A 12508-nucleotide genomic window follows, 5' to 3' on the forward strand; every position below is an offset into this window, starting at 1 on the left:
AAGAGAATATTGTTTCTCACTTACCTAAATAAAGACCTACAAAAAATTACATGAAAATTGAACTGCTAGTGCTAGCTACTGCTGCATTGCATTACAAATTTAATCTCACAACTTATAAAGCTAATAATAAAAAAGGGGAAAAGAATTAGAATGAACCTCGGGTTACAACATGTGGGTTGAGGGGATTCAGGCGGGTGAAGGTTGGCACGTGGGATCGGCTGAAGACGCGATATCAGGGCCCACACGACAACCTTCAAGCATGAACACAATGTCGGCCATAGTGGGTCGATCAAGTGGGTCAGGTGCTGTGCATAGCAACCCTACTTTAATTCCTAGCAAGAACTCTTCCCATTCTGATGATTCGGGGTCTAGTTCAAGCAATCCTGGCTCTAATAGTTCTGAAATTTGCCCTCTCTGCAATTGCCTCTTTACCCATTTCACTATGTCCTCATCTTGTGTGAACATTAATGGCCTTTTTCCTGTTAGTAATTCCAGCAACACAATGCCAAAGCTATAAGCATCTGATTCTCTTGTGGTTTCTCCAGTTAATGCTGCTTCTGGGGATATATAGCCTAGTGTACCAACTGAAGTTGATGATGTGGAGGGCTCGGCTGGTGTGGCTACTAGAAGCTTCCCTAGGCCAAATTCTGAAAGATGGGCTTCAAAGTCTGCATCGAATAGGACATTCTGTGGCTTAACATCTCCATGAACCATTGACGATGAGTGAAGGAAAGCCAAGCCCCGAGCAATGCCAAGTGCAATGAGGTGGCGCATTGGCCAGTTGAGGACATGGCCATCTTGGTGGGACGCTTCTTGGAGTAGTGTTGCGAGGTTTCCGTTAGGCATGTAATCATAGGCAAGTAGCCTGAGGCCAGGCGGGCCAGCATAGTACCCACGTAGAACTGTTAGGTTCCTGTGCTTCACCTTGCCAAGTGATTCTGCCTCTTTCCGGAACATGTTCTCATTCAGTGATCCATTTGAAAGTCGACGAATTGATAGCACCATTCCATCATTGTAACAGGCCTTGTAGACTACTCCATAACGTGTTCTGCTTAGCACATGTTCCTCGTCAAATTCCCTAGTTGCTTCAATTGTTTCAGCGAGTGTGATTTTGTCATTGAACATAACAAGTTTGGGTCCACCATTCTCGACACTGCCACGACCACCGCTGGTCCTTGAACTAGCCCTTGCAGGACTATGCTTCTTTTCTCCAGCTGCCTTTTCTTTGAGCTTCCTACGCCACCTCAAGAGGTTGTAAGTATAGAAGCAGCAGCATGATAAAAGGAGAAGAGCTCCACTAGCAGCCACCGCAACGAACATAATCAATTTATTCCCACCATTACCAGATGTCTCACATCTTCTTTCCAATGGCTTCCCACACAAACCCTGGTTGCCAGCATACTCCAATGAGTTATTAAAACGGGACCCTAACATCACTGGAATCTGGCCTACCAAATTATTGTTCGACACATTGAAACTCCCCAAGCTAGAGAGCGTGGTAAGATTAGCTGGGATTTCTCCAGTGAAGTTGTTAGTAGAGAGGTCAAGGACAGTTAAGTTTGATAATCTGGATAGCGACTCTGGTATGTTCCCCGAAAGATGGTTCAAGTCTAGCACGAGCGATGTCAGGGATGAACAATTGGCAATATCTATTGGGACTTCACCCGTCAAGTTGTTTCTACCCAAATCCAACACACTCAAGTGGGAGAGACGTCCGAGATCAGAAGGTATTTGGCCACTCAATGAATTTGAGTGCAGATTTAAATTCTCCAGAGCAGAGCAGTTGCCCAAGTCAGGCGGAATTGAACCATTTATGTGGTTGTTAGACAAAGAAAGCACAACTAATGAGGTCAAGAACCCAAATGTAGATGGTATATGGCCAGAAAAGGAATTGGAAGAAAGATTCAAATGTTGCAAACCCAATAAGCTACTGAAACCTTCAGGAACATTACCAGACAACTTGTTTTCTTGCAAAGCTATAACCTGTAGATTAGGCAAACCAGCAAGATCAAATGGTATTTCACCTGATAAATTCTGTCCACTCAAATCAACAACCATTAGCTTATACAAAGTCCCAATGCTGGAAGGAACAGTGCCTGAAAAGCCATTTTTACTCAGATTCAGAACTGAGAGCTGCTGAAGATTCCCAATACCAACCGGCACACTACCGTTAAACTTGTTTCCACTGAGATTCAATATGCTTAAATTGCTCAAACCCATTACCTCCTCGGGCAAGCTTCCGTTGAGACCATTTCCTCCCAAGTTCAGATTTTCGAGATTAGTCAAATTTCTGAAACTAGAAGGAATGGTACCCGAAAACAGATTACTTCCCAATGATAATGTCTTCAAGCTTCTTAGCTCACCTAAAAACATTGGAATCTCCCCCGTCATTCGATTCCCTTCAAGATCAAGAACCTTCAAGTAACTACATTTCGTAACCTCAAATGGAACAGCACCTTCAAATAAATTATTCGCCATTCTCAGTTCCTCCAATCTCCACAAGTTCCCAATGGCACTTGGAATTTTCCCAGAGAACAAATTCCACGACACATCAAGTGACGTCAATGCAGAGTTATTTCTCAAAATCAAAGGAAATTCACCATGTATTTGGTTATGTTGAAGATCCAATATTTGCAAGGAACTAAAACAGTTACCCGACTCTTCTTTAACAATATTCGTAAACCCATTGAAACCCAACTGAACAATCTTAAGTGAAGGTGGATAAACCGAAACATTACAGAACAAAGAAACTGGCAATGAACCAGTAAGATTATTATGTGATAAGGATATCACCTGAAGCTTCGGTAAAGAAGCAATTGCCCCTGGAATAACACCTCCTATAGCATTTCCTTCAACATTCAAACTAACCAACGATGAACAGTTAGCAATTGCAGAAGGCAAAGTTCCAACCAAATTATTATACCCAAGCCAAAGATATTGAAGCTGTTGAAGCTGACCAAGACTCGCTGGAATTTCCCCGGAAAATCGATTATCAGAAAGATTGATTAAAAGTAACTGAGACAACTCAGACACTTTCCTAGGAATGTGTCCTGAAAACAGGTTTGATGAAACATCAAAGTATCGTAAACTCCGAGGAAGTTTAAAAATTTCACCAGACAGTTGATTTCCAGCAACATTAAAGATTTGTAAATCAGTAAGGTTGAATATTTCCATTGGAAGTTGACCAGAAAAATCGTTGTTCTGCAGAAAAACAGAATGCAAAAGGGTGCATTTGGATAAGGACGAAGGAATAGTTCCGTTAAAGTTGTTAGAACGGAGGCTTAACGTGCGCAGCATGCGTAGGTTAGCGAGTTGTGTAGTGAGGGGTCCACTGAGTTGTAAATGAGGGAGACGAAGTTCACTGACTTGGTTCTTGTAGCAGAAAACTCCACGCCAATCGCATGGAGCAAATGGGGAAGAAGAATCCCAGTCAGTTAGTGCATTAAGTGGGTCATGAATACTGAGTTTGAAAGAATTGAGTGACTGGATCTCCAAAAGGGTTTGTGGGTTTGGCTGAGCAGAGCATAATGTGGAGAGAAAAAGAAGGAAGAGAAGTAGAAAAGCAGCCATTGAAGAAGAAGAAAGGAAGAGCATTGGGCTCAGGGAAGGTTAAAAGGGAGTGTAACTATGAATATGATAGTAAAGGAGGGGTTTTGAAAGTGAGAAGATGAAATGGTGTAATGGCCATGCGCTGCTTTGAAGCACGTACAGTAAGAAAGAGAGAGTGAGGAGAATCTTGCAAGTGCTTGTGAAGGAACACTTTTCAAAAGAAGGGGCTAATGGGCCTGCCAATGTGGGTCGGTACTTTCTAACCTGTTATGGGTTGAATCATTGGACCCTGTTGCTGTCTTATCCTTCCTAAATTAAAGAAAATTACTAGTTAGTTACTATAGCAAATATATTACTCTCAACTTTTCAAATTGGTTGTTTTAGTTTTATTGGGTACGAACTTTAAGAAAATAAAGAAGATTTAGTCTTAAATAAAGTTTGTATAATTTATCAAAATATTCTTTAATTTTATAATTTTAAACATGTAATGTGAGATGTTGAAAATAAAAAAGTAAGTATATTATTAACTTAAATAGACTAAAAAGAAAAATAAGATAAACAAATTGAAAGAAAGTCACTACTTCTGCAATCAAAGTACTACTAGTATACTTCCCCTATCCTAACTTATGTAATAGTACTTTTTTCATTTTCTGAGAGTTGATTTAACTAATCTATGAAGTTAAATCAAATCAGATCAACTTAATATACTTTAAAATTATAGTTTAGATGTTCAAAAGCTCTACAAAAAATATTATAGATTGTATTTCTTCTTATGTCAATATAATGAAAAAAATATATTTAAAAATATATGTCAAATTTTATATAGTTTGAATCTCGGCAAGCAAAATGTGCACATAATTGAGATAAAGGAAGTAGTACTTTTTATGTGTGATGCTTATGTTGGTCACATATTAATAACTTTAGAGGTTTTTTTTTTTTTTTTTACTTAGATCCATATGCTTTAGATTAGGTTTGGTTTTTTCAAGTGTCATATACACTGTATATTATGTTGCTATTAGATTATAACTCACTGAATTGCTTTGCCAACTTTTGGATCTTGAAGAGAGTAAACTCAAGAGTTTGGGTTTTTATTTGGTATAGTGTTTGAAAAAATGGTTTTGGAGAAAAGTTGATTTTGAATTAGCTTGTGAGAAAATATTTTGCACAACATTTTATTAGTCTTGGAGAAAATGGGTTGATTCTAATGCTAGAAAATTAAATCTTTGTGGCAAAATATTCAAACTTGATCCCAAATGACTCCATATTATAATCAAAAGTTGTCCAAAGTATGAGTTGGCAGCCTTATTATATTGAAAAGTGAAGTGAGTTTTCATGGAAAAATGAAAACAATAAAAGAAAATGCACAGTAACCCTTTGCGGTTGTAATTGTCAATGCTTATAATGAGGCATAAATTATGATAAAGGCCAATATATAATAATTGGGTGGGCCAAGTGTATTAAGTTACTAGTACCTGCAATTAACTCAAATTAACTTTTGTACAACGACAAATTACAATAAAGATGGTGTATCGCTGGTCAATGGTGAGCTGTGAGTTCCTTATATTCTTAAAGATGTGTTAAACTCCATATTAATGCTGCCCTACTTTGTGGTCCAGTAAAAAATTTGGCAGTCGTTACTGGTAGTTTTTTACTGTACTAGTCTCTTATCTGTTACCTTTTCAACTTTAATTCCCAAATTAGCTGACAATTGGCATTTTGTACTTTAACTTACTTTTGAAATGTGAGCTAATCAAATGGAGGTGGAAAGAAAAAAGCAGACAAAAATCTCTACTCAGGGATTTTGTTTTGAGTTTTCAGTGGGATAGTTCAAATGCTAAAATGTGTAGAATACTTTCAAATAGGGTATTGTACAAGATTCATCAAGGCAACTTTCTTCTTTGTTGACTCTTGGGAGCTTTTTGGACATGGTTTGAAACCATAGTTCGTTTCAACTCATGTTTGGACATGCAATTTGAGTATCTTAAGTTGTATCTTATCTTATAGACATAAAAACCTCACAAGTTGTGAAGACTATCAAAACATTCTCAATTCTTATACAATCTTATCAAATGAGCAAGTCATAGTTCATAACAAAATTAATACGCTATTAGAAGACCTTTCTAAAAAATACAACACTAATTGATCAAACTTTAATTCAATAGAAACGAAAATTTAACATGAATAGTAATGAAGTTAGTAGACATAAATAAAGGTAGACATAAATAAAGGCGGGTAGACGTAAATAAAGGTTGGTGGAAGTTAATGAGGTTGGTGAAAGTAATTGTTAAAAATATCTACCAACTTATGGGTCAAATTTTATATTTAAATTTTTTGAAATCATGATTTGAAACCCCAAAATCATGCCTTTTTGAATGATTTGGGGTTTGAAACCATGAGATAAAAATGCATGTCCAAACACTAGTTTCATCTTATGGTTTCAAATCGCATGTTCAAACGCCTACTTGGTTTGGAAAATTTTAGGTATTGCCTTTGTGAGTTGGTAGGACCACAAAAACCTATCACACACACCGGCGCTTTTTAAAAAATATGTATTTAAAGAGTACTTGTGAACTGGAAAAGAGGGGGAAATGAAGATGAAAGGAATTATAGAGGAATTGAATTATGATACAACTGTAATTATTAGACAGCAACTCTTTAAAATTGTCTTATATTCTCTTCCTAAAATCTATAGACATATTGAAATGTGATAGCCAACAACAGTTAGGTATTTGAAATAGTATGTCTTTGTCCAATTTCTCAAAATCTCGGGTTTCATAAACTCACAAATGTAAGTCTGGATCTTAAGTTTGATAAAATCGTGAAACTTTCACTTAAAAGATTAAGGTTATTTTTGTGAAAAAAAGTTTAAGAAAGTAGAGATTATGTCTTATCACTTGCCTTATTGTTTAGATCATCTAACTCGTGTGTAATTAATTAGTATGAGACGATTGAACCAGTATTTGCTCTAGATCTTCACATTCTTTTTTACAACTATTCACTCTTTGACATCTCCTTTTTCCTTACAAGGTAAGTAATTTATTTAAAATGATAAAAAATCTTTGTTGATATGTATTTCTTGAATTAGTACAGGTGTTCTTGTGTTATTGCTACCAATGTTCCGCGAGGACAGGTCAATGGCCAAGAAGACGTTACAATTTCACCTTCAATGCACAGATTAGAGTTTTTTTTTTTTTTCCTCGAAGGTTCCATCTATATGATGGAGGAGTTTAGGCAGTGACTCCAACCTGTATATTTACCAAAAATCATAATTACACGGAGGAGGACATAAACCTTAGCCTCCAAAACAGGATGAGAATTGGCTATCACCAAACTATGATAAATATGAAAGCAAAAATATCCAGCATGTGCATAAAAGTGTTGGAAATCCCCTAAGGGATTTGAAGCATCGCTAAGTGACGCTATGTACATAGTGGAGAGTATTAAGAAAAGATTATCCACTGTCATGAATGACATATTTGTTCTTCTTTTTGCTGAATCTGAAGTTTGGTAGTCCATCAGTTTCTAACTTTATTGAGGCTCTAATATTAGAAGGAATGGAAACAGTCCCACTGAAGATAAATGTATTCTTGGCCTCCTCTCCTAGATTTGCCAGCATGTCTGCAGTGTTGTTACCTTCTCTAAGAGTGTGACAAAAGATAAAGTTGTCATTCTTGATCAAATCCATAACTTGTTCAATAATGTGATTTAGCTGCCAAGGTGGCTTTTTAATTCTCTTGATCAAATTTAGAATAATCATAGAGTCTGATTCAACTATCACGTTAGTGAAACCATTATTGATACATAGAATGATACCTCTAAGCATTGCCTTAGCTTCTGCAAGATTGTTACTGCAATCCCCATAATACTCAGCAAAAGCGCATATCACAGATCCATTATGATCTCTAATAATGCCACCCCCTCCTGAAGATCCCGGGTTCCCTTTACTACAGCCATCCACATTAAGTTTAACCCAACTGAGGTCAGGTTTGAGCCAGTATACAGCCATAGACACAATCATAGGTTTCAGTTGGTCGACTGCCTTACAAACATCATGCCAATCTACAGGAATCCGAAGGTCTGGAAATTGCAAATTAATGACCAACTTAATGAATTTGATCACTTGTTGAATTATGAACCAGTCCGACATCTTAATATTGTCAAACCTTGCTGAACATCTGCTTTTCCAGATATGCCAGCAGATCGCTATTGGTATGCACTGAAGAATAGTTCTATGAACATCATTCTTGGCTTTGACAAGCCACCACTTCATTGCCCTATGTCTAACCAATCCTTTGCTAAAAATAATGCCACATGAATTGCAAAATAAATCCCATACTTTATTGGCCATATCACTCTCACTGAACAGATGAAAAGCATTCTCCTCTTTGTGAATAGTGCAGCAATTACAAATAGATGAAAGGTTGACTCCACATTTCTTAACAGCTATATCAGTAGTTACTTTGTCCAAGAGGACCCTCATCATGAAGAAAGAGATTCTAAAAGGAATCATCTTGTGCCAAATATTAACACTTGATAGAGTATTACCTTTCTTCTTTCTCACTAACTCCCAAGCTGATTTACAACTAAAATTACCTGATTGATCAGGCATCCAAACAGGTTGATCATCCCTAGCAAAGTTGATATGGATGTCCATTATGACATTAACCACATTTTGAGGGACAGTTCTCATAAGCTTACTATGATTCCAAGTCCCATTCCTGAAGAAGTCCTTTACCATAATTCTTTTAGGAGTCCTTCTATTATGAACTGTTAGGGCAAGGGGTCCAAGATTAGTCCAAGAGTCCCACCAGAAAGAGACGTCTCCTTTGCCCAAATTCCAGAAAATACATGGTTCCACAGAGCTCTTAATGTCCATCATCCTTTTCCACCCATGGGACTGTCCTGAAGCCCTCTTCTTGGCTACTGGATAAAATCTTTTACAATACTTAGCTTCAAGAAAACCCTCAGAAGAGACTGCTGAGTTCTGAATTTCCACCAACTTTTGGCTGAAAAGGCTTTGCAAATATCAGAGAGGGATCTGAAGCCAGTACCGCCCTCCTTCACTGGAAAGCATAAATCATCCCATGCTATCCAGTGTCTTTTATTTCTGTTTCCATCCATACCCCAAAAAATTTTTGCTATTATCATCTCCATATGATATAGCGCAGTTTTGGGGGGTTGAACTGCAGCTAAAAGATGTAAAGGAAGGGCATGAAGAACTGAGTTAATAAGGACAGCCTTTCCTCCATAAGAAAGAAGTTTTCCTTGCCATCCCTGCATTCTCTTGGCTATTTTAGCCACCATGTTGTTAAAATATACAATCTTTTTTGTCCCAACATAAATGGGGCATCCAAGGTATTGCATAGGAAACTGGCAGTGCGAGAACCCAGTGATGTGTTTGATGATGTCAATTCTCGGGTCATCATCCTCAAAAGTCACATAGAACCCTGATTTATTTTTGTTGATAGGTTGTCCGGAGATTCTTTCATAGCTTTCCAATTTATCCATCATGAGTTTCAAGGAATCAGGGTCTCCTGAAGAAAACAAGATGGTATCATCAGCATAGCATAGATGAGAAATATAAGGAGAGTTTGTATCAATAGCGTAAGGAATAAAATCTGAAAATTTTAGGGAGTCCATGAGCTTAGAAAGCAACTCAGCCCCTATGAGGAAAAGTGAAGGAGATAAAGGATCTCCTTGCTTTAAACCTCTGGTGGAATGGAAAAAGCCATGTCTACTTCCATTAATATTAACAGAATACCAAACATTAGACATTAATCTCCATATACTATCAATCCATCTTTCACTAAAACCAAACTGTCTAAGGACTTTACAGATATATTCCCAGGAAACTCTATCATAAGCCTTAACCATGTCTAGTTTCAGTACCACATTACCAAATGTAGATGGATTAGAAATATTATGGACCATTTCTTGGGTTAATAAAATATTATCAGTAATTGACCCCCCTTTGATAAAACATGTTTGATTAGGGGAGATCAATTTGTGCATAATAGGACTAAGTCTCTTATTAACCAAAATGGAAATAATTTTGCAAGAAAAATTGCTTAGGCTAATAGGTCTTAATTCAGTGAAATCTTGGGGGCAGTCCACTTTGGGAATAAGAGTGAGACAAGTGTGAGTGATGGCTTTTGGGATTTGATTTCCTGCAAAAAAAATCACAAACCATAAGAAGCAAATCATCTTTAATAATGTCCCAGCAAGAATGGTAGAATTTTCCAGAAAGACCATCAGGTCCAGGTGCACTATTAGCGCTCATAGAAAAAACAACGTCTCTTAATTCATCCATAGTGGGGATAGTAAAGAGACTGTCATTGTCAAGATCATCAATAACTTTAGGAATATAATTAAGGATAGAGAAGTTAGAATCAATATCCTCTTTAGAGAATTGATTCTGATAAAAGGATACAACTTCTATAGCAATATTCTCATCGCCCTCGATCCAAGTGTCATCCCCCTTTCTAATCTTCTTGAGTGATAGTCTTTTCTTCCTTCCTTTGACAATAGAGTGAAAAAACTTGGAATTAGTTTCACCTTCAACAAACCACTTAATGCCAGACTTCTGTTTCCAAAAGGACTCCTCCCTTTTATAGGCTTGAATTAATAGAGCATTAGCATTGTTCAGATCAGATCTGTTAGTCTCAGAGTTGTCCAACAGGATCTTGCTTTCAAGGTCTGCAACCTTCCCTTCCAAGTCTTTAACCATATCAAAAATATTCCCAATGGATCTCCTAGACCATTGTGATAGGTTTCTGCAAGTGTTCTTAAGCTTAAGGTGGAACCTCCACATAGGGGATCCCTGAACCTCAATATTCCAGGCCAGATTTACCACTTCTTTAAAACCATCTTCTTCGGCCCAGAAGTCAAGAAATCTAAAATATCTAATAGTCTCCTGATTAGTAGCTTTAGCAATAGTAAGAAGTGGTGAGTGGTCAGAACCCGTTCTAACTAGATGATTGACACTGGTTGAATCAAAGAGATTCATCCACTCTTGATTAATCAGCACCCTATCTAGTCTTTTCCAAACTCTTTTTTCAGGAGCCCAGCCGTTACACCAAGTGAATTTAGAACCAGAATAACCAGGGTCAATCAAGTCACAGTCCATGATGAATTGGAGAATAGGCATACTCTTGGACATTCTATGAAGGTTGCCTCCAAATTTTTCATCAGGATCCGTAATACAGTTAAAATCACCAGCTATGAACTAAGGCAGATTGTAATTATGGGAGATGTTCTTAAGACTGTTCCATAACTCTTCCCTTAATTTTGCATCACATTTTGCATAAACAGACGAAACCAGGATGTTTGATCCCATCCATTCAATAGTGCAAGTCACATGTTGATCAGTTTCCTCTACAACTCTGCAGTCAAGTAGCTCATCCCAGAAAATCCATATTTGGCTATTACCATTGGAATGTGCATTTTCATAGCCTAGAATCCTTTTGAATTTGTCCAACTGGTCACTTTTGTGGAATGGTTCACTGATAGCTATGAACGGGAATTTTTGTGATCTAATGAGTTGTTTCAGTCTGTCTAGAGCACCACTTGAGTTGATGCTCCTTATATTCCAATATAGAGACTTAAACATTAAAATTAATTGGAAAGGTTGTGTTCCTGTGACGTAATCACAGGCAATTGGTTGGTGACGTAGCCACCTCTTCCCCTTGCGCTTTGTCTTCCACCTCTTAAGTTGCTTCTACCTCTGCCTCTTCCTCTTCCTCTAGGCGAAATGTGGTATTGATCAATAAGTCTCCCCATTTCAGAGCTGATGTTAACATCTATAAGGTTTTGGTGGCTAACGCTTTCAATTAGACATTCATCAGTGGTTAGTTGATCATTGATGGCTATGCTGTCCAGGTGATCATCATAGTCAAAATTTTCACTGTCAACACTTTCAAATTCATCAGTTTCCTCTGAAGTCATATCATCCTCATAATCACCATCCTCAGAACTACCATCATCTTCAAACGAAGATTCTGCTTGATGACTTAGCTTGATAGTGTTAACCTCTTCATTTTGATCTTCCTCTAGACTGGTACCACTGATAAGTTTCAAGTAATTGTTTTGGGCATCACCGGGATCAACGGGATAGGATTTCACACTGCCAAGCTTGCTGTTCACTTCCTCCTCATTTTGAGCAAGTTGATTGGTGTTATTCACCTTTATGGTGTTGGTAATATTGGCTGATAGATCACTGCTTGGAAGAATAGTGAACTGGTTCCTGGTGATTACTTTATTGTTGTCGATAATATCAGTTGTAATAGCATTCTTCATTCCACTTGGTTGACCCTTCTCTCTGGTGGTTTCCGGTTTTTGGTTCACGCTAGCATTCTGATTGTAGTTGGTGTCCCCTTGTTGGTTATTTTTCTTGTTTCTGGATCTTCTCTTTTTGTTGTTGGTCTTGATGTGGATCATATTGTTGTCATCTCCGTCACCCGTCTCCTTACCCTTGCCTTTGCCAGGCACCTCAATCACTTTTGGTGCCTTCTGTACATCAGTAGGTTCATTGATATAAATGTCATTTCTTTTCTTCTCACCTTTAAAAGCCTTAGGATGAGTAAAATTTTGCTTATTTATCTCACTTTGATTGTTATCAAACTGGTTGTTAGGAATGTTATCATTCTGTTGTTGTTCATTTGGTTGAACAAATCTCACTTTGGCCCCCTTCCTTCGAGAGACAGTTTGGAAATCGTCTCTGTTTTCTTGGTCGTTTCTTTGATCTTTTTCCTTTCTTGTTTGGTCTTCTCTTTGAGCCTTGATCCTTTCATCTCTGACCTTATTTCTACAATGTGACTCAAAATGCCCTTGCATTTTACAGTACAAACAATAGCTGGGAACTTTCTCATATTCAATATCCAACCATTTTCCATCATCTGAGCCATCCAATCTCTTAAAACCAAGCCAGATTTGATCTTGTCTAGATTTCAGTAAGTCAATC

General features: G+C 37.6%; 1 protein-coding gene across 1 annotated transcript; it reads right to left on the reverse strand.

The window, feature by feature from the left end:
• LOC132623831 (probable LRR receptor-like serine/threonine-protein kinase At4g36180) lies at window positions 1-3739 on the reverse strand. The gene has a single exon (XM_060338647.1). It carries the CDS (start codon window positions 3592-3594, stop codon window positions 187-189), a length of 3408 nt encoding a protein of 1135 aa, XP_060194630.1. The 5' UTR covers window positions 3595-3739; the 3' UTR covers window positions 1-186.
• Between the last annotated feature and the right edge of the window lie 8769 nt (window positions 3740-12508).

This window comes from Lycium barbarum, chromosome 12 (genome assembly GCF_019175385.1).
Source record: "Lycium barbarum isolate Lr01 chromosome 12, ASM1917538v2, whole genome shotgun sequence".
NCBI lineage: Eukaryota > Viridiplantae > Streptophyta > Magnoliopsida > Solanales > Solanaceae > Lycium > Lycium barbarum.